The sequence below is a fragment of the Mya arenaria genome, chromosome 6 (assembly GCF_026914265.1).
Source record: "Mya arenaria isolate MELC-2E11 chromosome 6, ASM2691426v1".
NCBI classification, from domain to species: Eukaryota; Metazoa; Mollusca; class Bivalvia; order Myida; family Myidae; genus Mya; species Mya arenaria.
In genome coordinates, this window is record NC_069127.1 from 61,997,156 (window position 1) to 62,018,926 (window position 21,771).

The following is a 21,771-nucleotide window of genomic DNA, read 5'->3' on the forward strand; positions in this document are numbered from 1 at the left end:
GATAGATTTGTCAAAAGCCGTGTACTTTTCCTTAGATTTCAACTATGAGAAATCAGTTGGTCAAGATTTTCAGGAAAACTTTAGGATGTTAGAGAAAGCACTTTAATACCGTGGATAGAGCTCTTAAATGCGGGTTTTATGGTCTTTATTTCACAAAAATCTCCAAATATTAAGAAAGTTATCTTTAAAAACCTTACCTGAATCGGGACTTGTTGACATTTGTTGCCGTGCACTTTACCAAATAAGTCACGTGGGTTCTCCACCGTGTTTTATCCATAACGTTATGTTAATGTCGTACAGCGCCATGTGTCTCTGGTATTTGTTTGCCTTTGTTCCGAGTCCCTTTACACAAGATCAAGATAAAAGTTTAGAGCACTGGGGTGGCTCATGTAGTTCCGATTGTTTATTTAATTTGAAACAAAATCGGATCAGAAAATAATCGTTATAATCACACAAGAAAATCAAAATATTCACTTTTACATCTTTATTTGAACTACAGAAATCATCGTTATTATGTTTTTATTTCCATAAACATGATGGACAAAAACAACACAATATCAAAAATAAAATACGTTAATACGTTCAGGAGTGTGCGTGAGAGAGAGATTCGCGTACATCCATCAACGTGCGTGCATTCGTGCGTGCGTGAGTGTGTGTTCGCTTAACCATACCGAAAGAATAAGCATGTTATTTGTACTTTGTGACATATAAATAAGAATAAAATAATTTTATAATCAGATACGATAGTCATCAGCTGCAAACTGCGTAAGGAATGATTCAGAAGTGCACAGAATGTCAATACGGTCATCGATAAATTGTAAATACAGATCTGAGGACATTGGAAGGAACTTTCGTTTTCTGCTCAGGAAGTTGGCCACCAACATACACCGCTATTTCACCTGAAACAGATGTTTTTAATTTAGTGTTGTGTATTTAAAGAAATAAATGTGCACGTAGAAATATAAAATCATTCTTTTCTACGTATATAGTATAAGCAAAAAATGTCCAGTTGATAGCGCACTCGCTTCTCACCAGGGCGTCCGGACGGACAATCTAGCGCAACACCGAACCAGCAAGAGTTTCTGAGCATAAGTTAATATACAAAATTTCTAAAATAAATAAAGTTTAAACTGAAGTAAGAAATTCACTCAAATTTGTAAAACAAATTGTCTTTAACAATGAGAATTAGTATCGATATCCGACATTGATTATCCCGAAAAAACATCAACAAAAGTGTTCATTTGAAGTTAATTACAAACTATGTACTAGCTGGTTTGACTTTATTAATTACTAAAACTGATCTGCTTAATCGTGCGTCAAACACTATGATATGAAACATTACGTAGGATGACTTATATCATCCAGGATATGATTAAGATATTTTCATTTAGTTTTCTACAGGTCCACTTTATTTCCAAAATCTATAAATCAAACTGTTCAACATACATTGTTTTAGAAAATTCGTTTGAAACGTTTTATCTTTAAACTTAAGCTCTTTTTAATAGTGAAAAGGACTAGAAGCCTGATAGGTTCAAAATTGGCAGACAGTATTTCCTCGAAACCAGCCTAGAATTGTCAATATGAGCTAGAATGAGGCCGATAATACGTCACTTTACATGCTTCAAAGAAAAATTTGACCCGTTTAAAATAGTGCATAATGAATTCCCAGTTTATAGTGCGTATATTTTGAATGTGAAAGTCACGTGATACGTACAGATACATATGTCGACGCTGTTTTCAAATTAACTGGGTTTTACATGAAAGACAGACCCAAAAATATTCGAATTGGAGAAATACGCAAACAAATTTCAAAAGATACATGTGACATAAGCGATGTGATACACCAGTAAATAAGATTCAATTCGATGTACACAATGATATCAATTTATGTTAGTTTTTGACGATTTTCTTCTTTCCTTACAGTTGTATTATCTGGTGTCTAGTCCTATTAATGATTCTTTAAACAAAAACATGGCGTTACGATGTCGAACAGCTCCGTTCGATTTGTTCGACGTTGTCGTTATCGCAAAACAAATTGTAACTTTCCTTTCACATACAATTTGAATGGTTGCGATCGAATGTCCAATTCCTTTACTGGACAAGCTACAATATGTTGAAAAGGTAAGAGTTATGATTCGATGTGTAAATAAGTTCTAAATGAAAATACTTCAAATTATGCTTTACAATATCGGATGAAAATTAAAGTGATCTATTGTCGGAGTCATTGTAGCTCAGAACCCAGTGTGAATCCAACCAAAAGTTAACTCGGTTTTGTTTAAAACAGAAAGCAAAAAGGTCGTGTTTGGCATCTCGATCGATTTTATAAGCTTGGACTATGCGATACATCAACCGACCAAAGCCATCCAACATGTTCTTACAATGAACTCATTTACATTTTATATTTGTACCAGGTAGGAAAAATGAAAACACAAAAGCAATGCATAGTATGGCCAAACTATGTTACCTTTGCCGTTTGAAAAAGGGACAGTTGCAGCCAAAATTATTCATGCGAAAAGGTCGTCTTATTAAACGAACTACAATCAACTGTATCAGAAAGCTATGACCAAAATATATCTATCCATGGCCGTTTGAACAGAAATATTCATGCTTAAAGTTTCTGAGAAACGTCTTTTTAACGAAATCGACGCCTATTTACAAAGCAAAATTGATCACACTTTCGAAATATTCAAAATATACTTAGTGGTCACAGATAGATTAAGAATATATTATGATAACAATAAAAACGTACCCGGTTCTATAACAAAGCCTTTCCCATCTATATACACCTCCATCTGGCGGTTGGTTATTTCTGCTGATAATGTCTTTGTTTGTCCAACAGCTAATGTTGTTCGATTGAAGTTGACTAGCTGGTATTTGGGCGTCGGAACAGTGGCATTCATCCAAGAAATGTATACTTGAAACACCTAAAATAAAATGGGTCAATTGTTCAAAATTTTGTAAAAATCAACGTTGTTAATTTTCAAATCGCAAATGGAGGTTAATCGGATATACGAGCACTTCTGATCTACTGTATTTCTATCAAGATTTAATATTGCATGTTGCAACTAATTCACCATGTATACAACTACATGGTTGTATCACTCATTGGAATTTCATTCACAATTTAAAAGAACCCTTTCATTCATAAAATGTTGAATGGGGTATTGTAAGGTCCTTGAGTACATTACCCAATTTACTTCATTTTGAGTCTATAGTGATATTGATTGGATAACAAATACTCATCCTTACACGTGTTTAACACATAGAAGGATTTGATTAAGTAATTGTTTAATAAATTGCCCATCTATTACCGTAACATAGAAATCAGTATTTAAAAAATATAGATTTACACGTATATTTTGCAAAATGTTTCACTACTACTATATAGCTAGTGTTTAAATTTGCTCACATACTTTTCGCTAATATCTCCAGTAGAACGTTATTTGAAACCTGTTTGCTATGCTTTTATTGCATACACGCATGCAAGGTGTTTTTAGTTACCGTCAATGTCATAGCAATGCCACTGCGTACACATGCGTATTTGTTTATGTTATTTTTTCGGTGCATTTGTTTACTTGCTGTAAGTTTTGGCATTCGGTAAGTCAACGTTTTGGCGTATGTTGACTATTTCCCTGTACAATGTTTGTGAGCAGAATCATAATATTTCCTCTTATATTCTGATAAAATGAACAAAATAGCGGATGACCCTGGGCTGGTTTAAATTATGTAAAGATGTATGTTGTGCATGCAATTGTAAATAAAATATAGCCCTTTGAAAGTATAAACAAAAAATAGTGAATCTAATACATGAATGGATCTGTTATTGTTTATTGCACTCCAATAGATGGTGACAGTGTCTTACGGTAATTGGGTCACCCACCAAACGTGTTTATATTAAATATGTGCACACACATTTAACGTATAAAAGTTAACAACGAGGTCGGTAATCTATTGTTTACTTTAACAAAGTTCTGAACAATCGGCCCAAAAGCCAACTTTTGCAAAGGCTTGTAGTACAATAACTAAATATTAAGCTTTCCAAAGCTTTGCAGCGCTTTCTGGTGACATATACTGATATAAAATCTGTACAATGAATCCTTGTCTTTAAAATTTTAACCCATAAGCTCGTATATAAATTAAAATATAACGTTAGTACGTTTTATAAATAAAAATATAACAACGACAAGAGTACTAACTGTCGCAAAATACAACCGTCCTATTTCTAGGACACCTAATTTAGTAATAATAGGTTGTACGTTGGCCAAAATTAAAGGGCGGCGGAACTGTAAATACAGTATTTTGACTCGATATCGCTTGGTTCGATTTCCTCGTTGACTCGAACATGATAAAATGATGACCGATTCATTGTCCCTTGGATATCGAGCCAACGAGTTTCTACTGTATTATGAAAAGAAGCCCCGTTATTATGGCAGTCATGTTTTTAACGAATCAACAGGAGCTGAAGGAATTTTATATAGGATCACTTTAGGAATATTTCTGTGAAATTATTTCGAAATCGGGCCAGCGGTTTCTGAAAAGAAGATTTCCAAAGGGTTTTTACTCTTTCGGTTGACATGGCAACCAGAATTCAGCATGGTCCCAGGTTTGGGAGGATAATTTGTTTGAATGCGCAGGTTAACGACGGACGTCGACAAACAATCACCCTATCACAATATCCAACCTAGGTAAACAAAAATAGACGAGATTATTTTTTATTAAATCGTTTTCTCTGTACCTCTTGATCCATACTCAGCTACTGTGTCGAAGGTGCAACATGGTACTTTTATGCAAGTGCAATTTGTATAGCATATATTATCTTGATTGCGACATTTTGAGTGGTAGGAGTTTTTTTCGCAAAGCTACATTATCAAAATTGTAGACAGTTTTCGTTATTAGCTACGCATAGTTGGCTAGGATTTTATTTACATTTTCATTCCTGTATATGAACAAATAAACTCAAAAGAGCCAAAAATGACCCTTCAAACAACGTCGTCTCATAGTTCATAATTCAAAAAGCCGAATAATAAAAATGTATAGTGTTTTGGCTCTTTTACCTCTAATCCTGAAATCGGTCCAACATTTGTAATGTCAAAAGTTGCAGTCACATTACTTCCTGCTTTCACTCGCATAGGTGTCAAGCTGAGATTACTGTAGCGGAACTTGGTGTACGACAATCCGTAACCAAATGGGTACAGAGGATCGCCGTCAAAATATCGGTAAGTCTTGTTTTTCATGCTGTAATCAACCATTGATGGTACCTTTAAAAATGCATTAATTGGTAAGATTAATGTATAAAGTATAATGATTAGTACAAATTCATTCAAAATGCAACTCTATTGAAAGAAAACTCATAGACATAACAACATATTTGCAAACTACAAAATGGCGTATGTGCTCGCATTTTCTGATTTTAGAATCCGAGTTACTTCCGTTCTTTTTATCTTAATCAACAACACAGACAGCTTTTTAAACCATATATAAAATGAATAAAATGTCGACATCATATTGCCAAATTAATTATATCCACTATGACTGGTAATCTTGCAAAAATGCAGGCGCTTGGTTTGGTCACTGTTCCAACATTTTTACTAATTGTCAACAATGGACCAAATTAATACCTGTTCATCAGAGCTGTACCATGTAAACGGTAGTCGACCAGCTGGGTTTCCATCGGGGGTTTTGTTAATAAGGACATTATACAAAGCCACCCCTGTCGCCTGAGCAGGAAAGAAACAGTGAATAATTGCCCATACGCCTGGATTATGGGCTGCCCATCGGATATCGAGCGGCCCCGCACTGAATAGGAGCAAGATGACCTTCCCATGAGCTGTAATCGATAGTTGTTTGCAGAAAAATATTATAAATATTCATTAAGTTTGTGAATGCTACCTTCTACCCTACGTAGTTCATAAATTTCACTATTGAATTTTGTGATTTAAAAGTTCTCTATATCAAAAATGTAAGCTTTGATTCTACATTGATTTCTGGGAAACAGAAAATGCATCCTTCGTATGAAAACAGCGAGCTCTGGTTAAAGACATTTTCACATTCCAACTAAAAACACCTACCAAAGTTGACTGCATCTTGAAGGAGTCGCAACTGGTATCCCGGGAGAAGCATGTTATTCCTGTCAAAATCTTCCGTTTCTATGGCAATGCCTTGCAACAAATAAAATTGAAAATAATTACTAAAATTATTATATTTCAAAAGAGATATTGTTGTGTTTCCTTAGATATTTCCTTAGTTAAAGTACTCCAGAATATATGTTTAAACGAGGATCAATACAAATAAGGTGATTGTATCATTTGTATGCAATAAAGGGCTTACAGCATATAGTAGATCCATTTTGACCTACTAAAATTAAGCACCGCGAAATAGCAGATTATAATGCTGTAGTATGCAATATTGGGTACACAGCTCAGTAGATCCATGTTTACCTACTGGAATTGATCACAACAAAACGTCAACGTTCTGATCATTTATTGACACAACAATCCTACAAGTAGTATGCAATATGGGACTCACAGCGCAGTATATCCATTTTGACCTACTAAGACTGAGCACCGCGAAATAGTAGATCAAAATAAATCTTCTGTCGATTGAGTTCCAAATTTAACTTGCTACTATACTATGTATTGCTTTCGTGAATCTACTATTTCACGACGCTCAATACTTGAGTAAACTCAAACTGGATTAGCTTCTCTGTGAACCCCATGTTGCATATAACTATCATACTAATCTCATGCTCATTAACGTACTTTAACATAAAAAATGTATTATAGCTCCTTAATTATAGAGGAGACAGGTCATATTATGAGGGAAAATGCAGAGGAAAATAAGAAAATGAAAAAAAGAAATAATTGATTTAAACAAGAGGGCCATGATGGCCCTATATCGCTCCCCTGAGTAAACGTGTTTAACTTTTGTAATCAATATAGCTTGATAATTGTTCTCAAAGCTGTATGTATGGTCCAAATTTCAAAACTGTAGGTTGAAAAATAAGAAAGTAGGTTAAAAGGTCACTGACAATGTCAATACTTATATATGTTTCCAAACTGTACACATGCTCGAAATTTCATAACAGAGACTTTAAAACAGAGACTTTAAAAATAAGAAAGGTAAAAAAGTTACATTTAAGGTAATCCAAGAACAGCATTGATATTTGTTTTCAAAACTGTACACATGGTCCAAATGTCATTGCTGTAGCTTTAAAAATAAGAAAGTAGGCTAACAGGTCACAGTCAAGGTCATCCAACCACAACATTCAGGGTGAGGAATCACGTGACTTCAATGGGGTTCTCACATGTGTCACCACGGTTCAAAACCGATGTAAACAAGCAAGAAAGTGACAGTAATTCCTAAATAACTTTTTTTTAGAGAAAAGATAGGAAAATATTTCTTAGCCTATAAAAGACAATGATATTTTCTGCTTCTACACGTTTAAAATATTTTAGATTTGCTTGTGTTTTAACGATGCAATCCTTGGCCAAAACTTCAACTCGACGGAATTTTGTAGAACGATGCAACGCTGTGTGCGCCGTGATTCTTTGTTTTGTACACATTTCTTAGTCATTAGTAATAGTTCAGGAATCAGACATGCGTTTAAAAGTTAGTTTTGCTCATTACTTTCATAAAACGAATTGTTCGTTAAACATTATATTAGTTTTTTCAATAAATATCTATTTTTCAAGAAATGCTGTTGTAAACGTGAATGTTATATGTGCTGCCGTTAACGTGACTTTCTTCTCCTCTAAATACAGCTGACTATGTTTAATCTGTATGCTTAACAAACTTATCATAACATGCTTATTTTATTCTATTTTATAGTTTGTATTGCTCTCTCATTTGTGACGAGAATGTATACAACCTAAAACTCTTATTCATGGTATGAATTTACATCAATTTGATCGATTTGAAAACGTTCAATTTATGTTGCCTGAATGCCATCAAAGGTTGACTTCCAAATACTCATTGCCCTCTGTAGTTTCACCAAATGTTTACAAAGATGGATAAATTAAATGGATGAAGTAATAGATACACTAAAATGGAAGGCAAAATACACTTCAGCCAAACCCGTCCCATGTACGTTACAAAGTGAAAGAAATTCAACAGCCAAAAATGATTTCATTCAATTAACAAAATCTCCATTCCTAAAGGTAATCCTTGGCCAAAAGTTCAACTCGGCGGAATTTTGTAGAACGATGCAACGCTGTGTGCGCCGTAAGTCTTTGTTTTATATACATTTCTTAGTAATTAGCAATATTTAAGAACTCATACATATGTTAAAATGTTAATTTTGTTAATTTCTTTCATTAAACGAATTGTTTGTAAAATGTATTTTAGTTTTTTTAATGAATATCGATATTTCAAGAAAGGCTGTTGTTAACGTGAATTTTATTTCTGCTGTTGTTAATGTTAATTCTTTTCATAACATTGCTTATCTTAGTAGTTTGAACTACTTTCTCAACTGTGACGATAATGTATTCAACATTGAACTATTATTCCAAATGATATTTCTTTCATGAAATAAATGTATACCCATCCATTTGATTGATTTTAAAATGTTAAATTTATGTTCTAGGTAAGCCGTCATGGTGATACGTTCAAATGCATCGCCCCTCTGTAAGAGACGGAGTCAACCCCCATATGTTTCACCAAATGTTGACAAAAGATGGATAAATTCAAATGATGCCGTGATGAATACATTCAAATGAAAGGCAAGATATACTCCAGCCAACTCCGCTCCATGTACATCCCCCGGTAAAAGAAAGTCAACAGTCAAGAAATGACTGAACTACGTGCTTATGTACACTTAATCATTAAACTATTGAATAGAAGAAATAAATGATTACAAGTGTTGCTGGTTGAATCCATTTTATTTGTATGTGACGTCATTATAAACTACTTATTTCTTTTTCATGATATAAGCCAAACCCTTTGAGTGAAATGATTCAAAACGTCGCGCTCATAATGTAAGATTTCAAACCTTTTAAGTTATGGATGTAGTGGATGCAATAACAATTTCTTTGATATATTATATGTTTGCATATTACATAAGTATAGTCATGTTGTTGTTTACATAAACATAATTCTATTCTACTGTGGTTTGGCATGGCCTTTGTGCAACTACAACTTGTAAAATAGCTGTAGTTTTGTTTTCAAAAAGGAAACGTATTTAGGGCAGTCTATTTTATCAGAATCTAAAAGTGAGTTGCAAAATGACCTGTTGTTGTTAAGAGATTACTGTTATAGATATAACGTTTTTCACATAAATATTAGTGTAAATGCAAATAAAACAAAGGTAATAGTTTTTTAAAAAGGCTGAAACATTAGGCGAAATTTAATATGTTCGTATCAAGGGCTTGAGTTTGAAATTGTGAATAAATTTATTTATCTAGGAATAGTATTTAGCACTGGTGGGTTTAGCACAACGTTTGACACTTGGTCAGGACAAGCTATGAATACTTTTACAAGCTTAATTCAGACCTAGTAAAATTTCCTGGTAAAGCAACATGCCATTATTTATAATACTATCTATTACTTCATCCATTTAATTTATCCATCTTTGTAAACATTTGGTGAAACTACAGAGGGACAATGAGTATTTGGAAGTCTACCTTTGATGGCATTCAGGCAACATAAATTGAACGTTTTCAAATCGATCAAATTGATGTAAATTCATACCATGAATAAGAGTTTTAGGTTGTATACATTCTCGTCACAAATGAGAGAGCAATACAAACTATAAAATAGAATAAAATAAGCATGTTATGATAAGCTTGTTAAGCATACAGATTAAACATAGTCAGTTGTATTTAGAGAAGAAGTTCACGTTAACGGCAGCACATATAACACTCACGTTTACAACAGCATTTCTTGAAAAATAGATATTTATTGAAAAAAACTAAAATAATGTTTAACGAACAATTCGTTTTATGAAAGTAATGAGCAAAACTACATTTTAAACGCATGTCTGATTCCTGAACTATTACTAATGACTAAGAAATGTGTACAAAACAAAGAATCACGGCGCACACAGCGTTGCATCGATCTACAAAATTCCGCCGAGTTGAACTTTTGGCCAAGGATTGCAACGTTAAAATACAAGCAAATCTAAAATATTTCACACTTGTAGATGCAGAAATTAGCATAGTCTTTTATAGGCAAAGACATATTTTCTTATATTTTCTCTCAAAAAAGTTTAGGAATTACTGTCACTTTCTTGCTTGTAACATCGGTTTTGAACCGTGATGACACATGTGAGAACCCCGTTGAAGTCACGTGATTCCTCACTCTGATATTTTTATTTGTTTGCAGAATCGTGAAAATGGTCAAAATTTCATCGCTGTAGTTTCAAAAATAAGACAGTATGTCAAAAAGGGTTGGAGCGAATTTAACCCAAGGGGCGGTGTCAGAAGAGAAGATTTTCGATAAGTCCACAGGAAACCTTTTGGCATAGCGAGTTTTGACCCCAGAGCGAACACACATACGACGGACAGCGCACCATCAAATAAAATATATAACTGCTATAAACTATGAGGATTTGATAAAACTACACTATGAAAAGCCTAAGAAACAAAGTCTCAATTTCCATCCACCACAACATGGATTTCCAATTATGTTAAAGCGTTAAAGTCTTGTTTATATAAGGTGTATTCACTACCCACGTAAAAGATAAGATTGCAAATTACAATGGTCTACCTGTAGTTTAATGGAAAAGTCAAATTATTAAATTCATCATTGGGTAAAAATAAAATTCTTCTAGAAAATAAAGAGATATAATATTTCCTAACCTATAAACCTATAAAAAGAACAATTATTGCCTAAGATGTGACTAATTTGAAGAATTAGGAAAATATAACATTTAATCCCTTGTTACTAAAAATAGAACTAGAACTCCGCGAGTCGGATGTGTCGGCTGACGAATTATTTACTGTCGACATTATAGCTGTTAGATTGGCATTTTATTCATTTATAGACAATGATGTTGCCATTTAACTTTCAAGTGTAGGTGGCATTTGAACCCTCAATCAGATATACCTACGGAATAAGTTTCAGGTTGAAACCTCCTATAGTTTACGGACAAAACCTAAGCAAGAAAATTAACAAACGGCAATAACTCTAAAAATATGGCAGCAAGAGTAACGGTTCTTGTGCACTGCACTTGCCCTCAATGAGATCTATCTAGCTATGAAGTTTCAAGTTGATACCTCTTATATTCTTCAAGATATACCCCGGACAAAACTTTAAGCATGAAAATTAACAAAGGGCAATAACTTTAAAACTAAGAAATCAAGAGTTACTGTTATTGTGCACTGCACTTGCCCTCAATGAGATATATCTAGCTATGAAGTTTCAAGTTGATACCTCTTATATTCTTCAAGATATAACTCTAAAAATATGGCAGCAAGAGTAACGGTTCTTGTGCACTGCACTTGCCCTCAATGAGATATATCTAGCTATGAAGTTTCAAGTTGATACCTCTTATATTCTTCAAGATATGCCCCGGACAAAACTTTAAGCATGAAAATTAACAAAGGGCAATAACTTTAAAACTAAGAAAGCAAGAGTTACTGTTTTGTGCACTGCACTTGCCCTCAATGAGATATATCTAGCTATGAAGTTTCAAGTTGATACCTCTTATATTCTTCAAGATATGCCCCGGACAAAACTTTAAGCATGAAAATTAACAAAGGGCAATAACTTTAAAACTAAGAAAGCAAGAGTTACTGTTATTGTGCACTGCACTTGCTCTCAATGAGATCTATCTAGCTATGAAGTTTCAAGTTGATACCTCTTATATTCTTCAAGATATACCCCGGACAAAACTTTAAGCATGAAAATTAACAAAGGGCAATAACTTTAAAACTAAGAAAGCAAGAGTTACTGTTTTGTGCACGGCACTTGCCCTCAATGAGATATATCTAGCTATGAAGTTTCAAGTTGATACCTCTTATATTCTTCAAGATATGCCCCGGACAAAACTTTAAGCATGAAAATTAACAAAGGGCAATAACTTTAAAACTAAGAAAGCAAGAGTTACTGTTATTGTGCACTGCACTTGCCCTCAATGAGATCTATCTAGCTATGAAGTTTCAAGTTGATACCTCTTATATTCTTCAAGATATGCCCCGGACAAAACTTTAAGCATGAAAATTAACAAAGGGCAATAATTTTAAAACTAAGAAAGCAAGAGTTACTGTTATTGTGCACTGCACTTGCCCTCCATGAGATCTATATACATATGAAGTTTCAAGTTGATAACTCTTATATTCTACAAGATATGCCCCGGACAAAACTTTAAGCATGAAAAATAACAAAGAGCAATAACTCTAAAAATATGGAAGCAAGAGTAACAGTTCTTGTGCACTGCACTTGCCCTCAATTAGATCTATCTACATATGAAGTTTCAAGTTGATACCACTAATAGTTTAGGAGATATACCCCGGACAAGCGAAAATGGGACGCGGACGCCGCCGACGCCGACGCCGCCGACAAAAGTAACCCTTATATGTCGTCTTTTCAGGCGACACAAAAACTATAAATAGACAGTGCGCTCCTCAACAGAAAGGGAGACCATATAGCCAGGTTTGCTGCCCTGCTTCGAGAGAAAACTTTACATAACTATCAAGATTTTAACACAATGTATTTATAATGAACTGTGGGGCCAATTTTGACTCCAGTGGCATAATTTGAACAAACTTGATAGACAACTACTAGACAATGTTACATAGCAATTATCTAAACTCTAGGCCTCATGGTTTTTGTTAAGAGAAGTTTTGTAGTTTTTTCCTTCAGGTTGCCATGGCAACCAAAGTTCTGCATGTAATTTATTTCTATGATCAATTTTGAAAGAGCACCAACCAAGGATCATTCCTATAAAGTTTCATTAAGATTGTCCAAGTGGTTTAGAAGAAGATGACATTTATAAGCAATTGTTGACGCTGAACGACGGATGACGGACGACAGACACCGGACATAGATCGACCACAATAGCTCACCTTGTGCTCAGGTGAGCTAAAAAGATGGAACAATATGGAGACTTATTTCTTGCAATTGCATTAATTGATATTGTTTAATATATTGGATTTTTCTGAGATTTTTCTTTTATGCTTTTCGATGAAATATGGAGTTTTATCAGTGAAATAACATAAAGGAAAGTATTTCACCCATTTACATTAAAGCTCATAAAATAGTTGTATACACTATTTATGTTCTCCATACACATTTAGTTTATATTCTTTAATATATATTTCAAGTGTCGCTACATTATATGCTTGTTTCTAGTTCTAATATTAAATCAAAAACCGATTTCATTATTTCCTTTTTGTCAATATCCTTTTCAATCGACTTTTCCTGAGTGCGTAAGATTTCAATAATATATTTATTTTAAATTTCGATTTAATTTTTTGAAAACAAAAGCACAAAAATACCTGCAGGAGTAATACCAGCACCTAATGCAAATATTGGTGTTGCTGTTACTAAAGCCAATTTGTCCCAAAATTACAAGATATGCTTACATTAACGCTTTCTATACGCAGCAACTAATTTTTATAAGTGATTTGAAAAAATGACTTTTATTTTCTGTTTTTAAATCTGCACTCACAGATTGAACGTTTTAACACCTTTTTTATTTTTTGTCTTGGAAAGAGCCAATTTTTGCGAAAATCCATGGAAACCAGTTATGAAAGACGGCTGACAAAAATCAGATCGCAGATTTTTATATTTAAGTTAAAAAAATTATGCATTTTTTTTAAACCGTTTGTATATTGACGCTATAAATGAGGCCAACTTGCCCTAAAACTTTAACCGGATGCCTACGCCGACACTGACGCCGACACCGACGCCGGGGCGAGTAGTAAAGCCCTCCTTATTCTTCGAACAGTCAAGCTTAAAATAGAAACGGTAACAAAAGTGAAAGATTAAGACAGTATACTTTTACAAAAAAAACTTGAATGTTCAATGGGAAAAATAATTAGTGACAGGTGAGGTTAACATCTAAAGTATATTAATGAGCATGAGAGTAGTATGATAATAGTATGCTATATAGGTTTACCGAAATGTGAATCCAGTTTGAGATTACTAGCATTGAGCATCGTGAAAAAGTAGGTTCACAAAAGCATTACCTGGTATAGTAAAAAGTTAAATATGGAACTCAATGGGCAGAAGATTCATTTTGATCTACTATTTCGCCGTGCTCAATCCTAGTAGGCCAAAATGGATATACTGCACTGTGAGCCTCATATTGCTGTCCACTTGTATTGTATCAATAAATGATGAGAACGTTGATGTTTTCAATAATTTCCAATGGGGATATAGTTACATTGTGTGCTGAATGATACTGATTGAGACTCGTACTCATTTAATGCCGATATTTGCAAGAAATATGATATAAACGAATTACCTGTTCCTAAGCAGACGACAACCAAATCGGCGTTTCTAACAGCATCCTGCACTTTCTGGCCTTCATAGTGAAGACATAGCGTACTATCCTTGCACCCTGTTTCAACAACCACGTTCTTCCCCAATCCTTTCAGGCCTGATTTCACCGTGCTCGTGTAAAGGGGATCTAGCCCGGGGGCATAGTTACCCGTCTGTTGCACTGGGTTGTCCGCAAATGGACCTACGATCTGAACATGTCGGATTGTGTTTGAAACAAACAACAGTAGTAATAACGGATATTTCAAAATGTCAATAACATAAATGGTCCCATTTTCAACACAGTTATTTATATGCCGACTTTGCTTTTAGAGAAGTCAATATTTAACAAAAATAAAATTCCTCCGATGTGATCACGGCATAAAAACAATGGCATAGTCTCTAACCATATTCTCCAAAAGCAACCTCATCCTCAGTTTAATTAACTAAAAGTAATATATCTATTGAAACATCAGAGACATGCCCAGAAGTCAATTATCAAACTATGGCCTTGCATGATAGCACACGGTCAAAGCCAATCAGACGAACGAGAGACAAATCACAATAGGAGAGAAAACTCATTGGTTACTAAAATAATGTTATGAATTGTTACCGTCCTTAGATTAAATACCGCTTACAGCTAGTGTATCAACTGTTTTCCTCAAAGGTAAGAGACCTTCATTCTTCAGAAGAACAAATGATTGCATGGCTGCTTTTGTAGCTAGTTCTCTGTGGGCGGGACTTTGTATGACTGATAGATCTATTTTTAGATATGGATTCAAGGAGGGCGGGTCAAACTCGCCCAGCCTCATTCTGGTGTAGAATAACGGCTTGACCCTCTCTCTTAGCAGGTCCTGTAATAAAAACAAATCTAAGTCATGTCGTAGATGTACAGCTATTGTGTTACAACTTACACATGTATGAACATACTGGGATAATACAAAAGCATCCTTCCTAAACATGTTTTCTTATACATGTATCCTGATGACAGCTATTGAATATATCCAAAGAGATCAGAATATTATTTTAAATTCCATCAGTCATCCAAACAGTCTGAAATCAAGAAGTTCAATAATTAAAGGAGAGATATAGCATTAGACTTAAGCTATCTCCTCAATTATTAGGATGATATATGTATTGTACGTGCTGTACAGTTTATTTTTATGAACTAAATACATTTAATAATATTGATACAAAATGTAAATGCATGTATATATATGGCAAAAAAACCTGCTTGCTTTTAAAATCAAGCCTCAGTTTGCTTGTTATAGGACACAAATTTATATAAATTGAAGTTCTACATTCAATCACGATTAGAATTGTACTATATGACCAGGCCCAAATTTCTCAAAACTTCTTAAATCTATAATAACAGGATCAATCTAAGCTTGCTATGATTCAATTTGGGTACCTAGAAAGGAGAGTTTATTAAATAAATCTAAACAAGGGCATGGAGGAATATGTTTATTTTATGGGGACCACCTTTAAAATGGTATCTCTGTTGAACATATTGATCAAAATGGTATTTTATGGATAAAACTTTGTAAAGATTATTTTGGTTTCGATAATGATGTATTTACATGCTTTGTTTATATACCACCATATAACTCGATATATTGTGCATTGCACGATATTGCCTTTTCTGAAATAATAGAACAAAATATTTGCAAATACTCCGAAGTTGGTGTTGTTTCAGTAATTGGTGAGTTAAATGCGAGATGTGGCAATAGAACGGATATTTTGTCCGATACAAGGTATTATAAACATTATATATACAAGGATGATAACAACGATTTTATGTGCAGTATCCCATACAGGTTTTCAATGGATAATACTGTTAATTCCTCGGGGCTAAAACTGCTCGAGATGTGTTTAAGATGCAATATAAAAATAATGGTAGCTTTGGTGATGATGCAGGGGAAGTAAATCTCGCATTCATGTCAAGAAATGGTAGTAGCCTAATTGATTATGTTCGTATGAGTTGTTTCCCTTTGTTGATAACTTGTTTGTTTATTGTATTGTTTAAAAAAAGCTGAACATCAGACCATTATTGAAGCTAGTGCTTACCTCAGAAACTTTTCCATCAGAAACAGCTTCATTCAGCCAATCAAAAACGCCTCTTTCAAGCTGTCCTGCGTGCAGTTCAAGATTAACACCTGCTGTAACTGACATAACTGCCGCATCCTCAATGTTTAAAGTATATCTATGGTTCAAGATGATAAATTCGAGAGCTCCTGAAAAAAATAGTTGATTTCTTCACTAAGTGTATAGTCACTAAAAAATAATTTTCAGTAAGTTAAAATGGCATACGGTTGTGAAAAAAAACCGCAGATGATAAAATTATTCTCAATGTCAGGACAGATAAGACTAATCATAAATCATTTGTTTATTGACATGTATATAATATATTATTATACTTGTTATCATATAATTTACAATATTATAATTTACGATATCCTATGTCCAATACCAAATAACATAATAGTGTTTTGTACAAGGAATGTTCTTAAAGTGACTACAAATTTAAGTACAAATGAAGTAATTAATAGACACAGAAGCCACTGTAGTAAAGATACGTCCTAAACTGTTAAATGAACCGATCTGACCTGAATCACTGATGACAAATCCTGTAAAGTTCCAATTTTTCCGTAAAATGTCGGTCAGAAGTCTTTTGTTAGCGCAAGCTGGGATCCCATTCAAACTGGAAAAGTGACATTAAATTATGGAAAAAAAACACACATTTATATAAAAAATATATGTATATACTGCAATGATTGTAATACCAGTTTAAAAACATACTCTTATGTGTATGCATATTACAGTTCAAGACCATAGTCTTATATGTCTGCAAAGTCTTATACGTCTGCATACTTCAGTACATGAGCAAAGCCTTACACGTCTGCATACTTCAGTACAAGAGCAAAGCCTTACATGTCTGCATACTTCAGTACAAGAGCAAAGCCTTACACGTCTGCATACTTCAGTACAAGAGCAAAGCCTTACACGTCTGCATACTTCAGTACAAGAGCAAAGCCTTACACGTCTGCATACTTCAGTACAAGAGCATAGCCTTACACGTCTGCATACTTCAGTACAAGAGCATAGCCTTACACGTCTGCATACTTCAGTACAAGAGCATAGCCTTACACGTCTGCATACTTCAGTACAAGAGCATAGCCTTACACGTCTGCATACTTCAGTACAAGAGCATAGCCTTACACGTCTGCATACTTCAGTACAAGAGCAAAGCCTTACACGTCTGCATACTTCAGTACAAGAGCAAAGCCTTACACGTCTGCATACTTCAGTACAAGAGCAAAGCCTTACACGTCTGCATACTTCAGTACAAGAGCAAAGCCTTACACGTCTGCATACTTCAGTACAAGAGCAAAGCCTTACACGTCTGCATACTTCAGTACAAGAGCAAAGCCTTACACGTCTGCATACTTCAGTACAAGAGCAAAGCCTTACACGTCTGCATACTTCAGTACAAGAGCAAAGCCTTACACGTCTGCATACTTCAGTACAAGAGCATAGCCTTACACGTCTGCATACTTCAGTACAAGAGCAAAGCCTTACACGTCTGCATACTTCAGTACAAGAGCATAGCCTTACACGTCTGCATACTTCAGTAAAAAAGCATTATCTTATGGTCTGCATATTACAGTACAAATAATAGTTTTATGTGTTTGCATAAGTGCCTAGTCTCGTTTTTTATAAAAATAAAAAAAAATGTTTAATAAATGTACTGTAACATTCCCCATAAGTAAAATGTATTGCACCTGTTATAGCTGCACATCACCCCAAGGGCTCCACTGTCAATACAGTCTTTAAACTGGGGTAGAAATGTGGAAAACAGATCTCTGTCCGCAACCTTGTAAGAGTAAAAATAAATAAAAACATGGAGTATATTTCAAATAAACAAGTTCATTGTATGTAAATTAGAAATGGTACTTATTTAATAAACTGGAAAAGTGCAGTGCAGTGTACTTTAATATTGTGATGTTCATTTAAAGAAGGGCATGAAAAACATTTTAAATGTATCAAACCACGTACATGTTATTGTATATATATACATAAAAAGATTTAACCTGGTGTTATACCTGAGCATTAAAACTAAGCCTCGACTGTGGAAGATCTTCAGGGCCATTGTATGCATCGAAATGTTTGCAAACTGCATTGGCTCTGTAATAACGCTTATTATCACCTATAAGACCTGTAACAAATGCACGCGCCAAAATTCCTGACATGTAAGGATCCTCTCCATATGTTTCCTGAATAAATGAAATCCTTTAAAAATCATTAGGAAAACTTGTATATTAGTCATGATTATAACTACCAAGGGCGGATCCAGGATTTTAAGGTTGAAGGGGGTGTATATACTAGGGTGGTTACCTTTTGACTTGTGCCCCTCCCGGACAGAACAGAACTTGGAAGATTTTTGGTGGACACGTGCTAGGTGCCCCCACCTCCCTGGATCCGCTAGTGATTTCCATATCATTGAATTTATTATTTGGAATGTAACTGTATAAAATGGTCTAACAACAAAAAGAGATACATTCTCACAACTTCACAAAGATATGCAAGCTACTGTAAGATTGGCATAGCCAAAACCTGATTCAATGTTATTACATTCCAAATACAATATAAGTAGTTGTTAAATATAAATAAAACATAAAAAATATTTGTATGCAAAACTAACCTCTTTGAGACTTGGACATAAACTGTTCAGTCTAAAGTGTTTACCTGATTTCGACCCCATAATGGATGCCTCATTATGTTGATAACTGGGCTGAAACAGCTTAGTCCTGTGTGTGATGTGAAGATACCTCTTTTTACGTAGTCATTGTTTTTTGCCCGTACTTCTATGGATATTGCACTAGCAACTTCATTCAAAAGACTGGGGCTGAAACATACAGCTTTGTTTAACAGATTGTTGATTTAGATTACATATTTATACATCGTATGCAACACTTGTGACAAATATTTTAGAAAAATCAAGTACATTATATCAAGGTACTGAAGCTTGTTTGACACATGTTCAAAATATTTTAACTGATTTTTACATTTGTACTAAGTCTTCCTGAAATGTGCTCTAAAACCTGGTACAGAAAAAGATTTCCAAATGTGAATCTGTTTTTACCTTACCCCATACACTACCTGAGCAAAGGGTGTTATGGGAATCTTTTGTACATGTATGGAAAATATTCCAAATTCAAGAAATTGTGCCGATGAAAATTATCTCAAAATTGGTTAACATGTGGTAAGTGATGAATGTTGCTATTGGACATAACATATTTGAAGTCTTATTGATGTATACAAATGTACGTACTCAAAACTTATAGCTTGAATATTTTTCAAAAATATTATTCAAACTATTGCCGACCCCTTTAATACTATATAAACTTGTTAATGTATCATAAATAGGAACATACATGTACAATGAACATTATGTAAAATACAATTAACAAATTTTCATTGGCATTTGTAGATTGGTAAAACACTTGTAAATGGTTATGGTCGATATTAATTAAATTAAAAAATTAGTGATTGGTGCACTTGCTAGTAGCCTAGGCAGGGCTTTTTCTGCCCATTTTGGGAAAAAGACCCTAGACATTTTGGGAAATTTTGCGTCGTGAAAATGCGGAAATTGGGAAATTTTACAGTGAAAACAAAAAGCTGTCTAGTCTCCTGTGAATTAGGAAATGATTTAATATTACTTTATTTTCCCTTTAAAAGACCCACAATGGCTGAAATATCAATCCTTGGGGTGTAAATATCTATTGCAATAAATCATGACAGATAATATTTCATACTCATCACTGAATGTGATGAAAATCAATGATTTCTGAGTTCAATTACCAAAAAATCTTCACATCACATAATTTATTAGGATGTTGAAAATGAACCAGTATAGGTAAAAAGAATTTCTAAAAAAAAAAAAAAAAAAAAAAAAAATATATATTTTTTTTTTTTTGGATTGGGATTTTTTTCTGAAGATTGGGAAAAATATCTTATATTTTGCTTTGGGAATGGGTCCGATAGTCGGACCCGTGGGTACTATAGAAAAAGCCCTGCTAGGTGACCCTGGTTCAATTCCCAGCCTTGATGGCACTGTATAATAGCACAGTTTTATCATTAATTCATGCCAGTATCAACTATTTAAAACTCATTTATCAAAAACAATCAATATTCTAGCCAATATTCAAAATTTGATGGGTTCATACATGTTGTGGACCTAACTGATTATTGATTGATAATTAGTACATACGCACATATATATAATGCACCAGTCAATTGTTACCACGGACCCCCCACCCCAGGTCTGGGTGTATACAGGGGATAGCCGGGGAAATGGGCCATGTTCTTACCTTCCAGGTGGCCCCGCAGTGCTGGGTGAATGCGGTGATTTTGTCTTCGCGCCAAACAAAGGGAGGAATGGTCCTTACCTATGGTCCCTGGGGTGTGGGGGCATTATTGGGGATTTAAGCAGCAGTTTGTCCCCGCTTACCTGGGTTCCCGCTATTCCCTGGACCTGGAGGAGCCGGGCGTGGTTACAATTGTATGGTGCATAAAGAGTACAAGTAAACAGGAGAAAATCTTCCTCCAATTGGCATGACTTTGTGTTAATACAACTTCTCTTGTACAGTCTTAACAAATAAAACAGGGATTTAAAAGAAAGTAAAGATGTTGAAAGAAACACACTTAAACATGGCAGACAACCCGATCGACTGCGGGAAAGCCGTTGTGTTGGCTACAGCATCTCCATGTACACATTCAGTCGACCACCAATACTTCCCAATACCGAGTCTTTCTATGGGCAAGACAGGACCCCCATCACCCCCACCACCTCCCCGAGACATCTGCTCGATAATTTCCTTAATTGTAAGTCGAGAAACTACGTCATCCACCCTCTGATCAAACGGCAAAGATACATTCCTGAATGGAAAGTCTGTCACTACAAACGAAAACAATATTGAAATGAATAAAATAAGTCTAATCATGTTGATTTAATTATATTTCGGACGATTCTAGTTAAAGTGACATTCATGTACAATTTCCGCCATTTTCAATGTTTACATCACATGATTATCATGTGATCTCATTTCTGTTTGCCGTACAGATAGCGGACCAATACAGCTAGTTCACAATTATCAATAACCATAGAAAAGCAATGAGGATGAGGGGAGGAAAGGGTTGATGTCAGCTAGCCTCCTTCTAACAGGTATGACTAAAATAGGCTATTTTCGCGAAAATAATATATATAGCCTATTTTAGTCACACCCGTTTGAAGGAGGCTGACATCAACCCTCCCTCCCCCTGGCGCGTAGGAGCTGGGGCCGCTGGGGCCGC

The 21,771-nt window shown here is 34.6% G+C and overlaps 1 protein-coding gene across 1 annotated transcript; it reads right to left on the bottom strand.

Moving 5' to 3' along the window:
* Positions 1–469: 469 nt before the first annotated feature.
* Positions 470–21,499, bottom strand: LOC128239100 (uncharacterized). The gene is made up of 13 exons (XM_052955565.1): positions 21,124–21,499; positions 19,165–19,324; positions 18,522–18,692; positions 18,201–18,292; positions 17,025–17,119; positions 16,486–16,652; positions 15,057–15,272; positions 14,405–14,630; positions 6,069–6,158; positions 5,619–5,827; positions 5,055–5,258; positions 2,750–2,924; positions 470–899 (listed from the first exon to the last, which is right to left on the bottom strand). The coding sequence occupies exons 1-13, from the start codon at positions 21,420–21,422 to the stop codon at positions 805–807; spliced, it is 2,199 nt and encodes a 732-aa protein (XP_052811525.1). The 5' UTR covers positions 21,423–21,499; the 3' UTR covers positions 470–804.
* Positions 21,500–21,771: the final 272 nt, after the last annotated feature.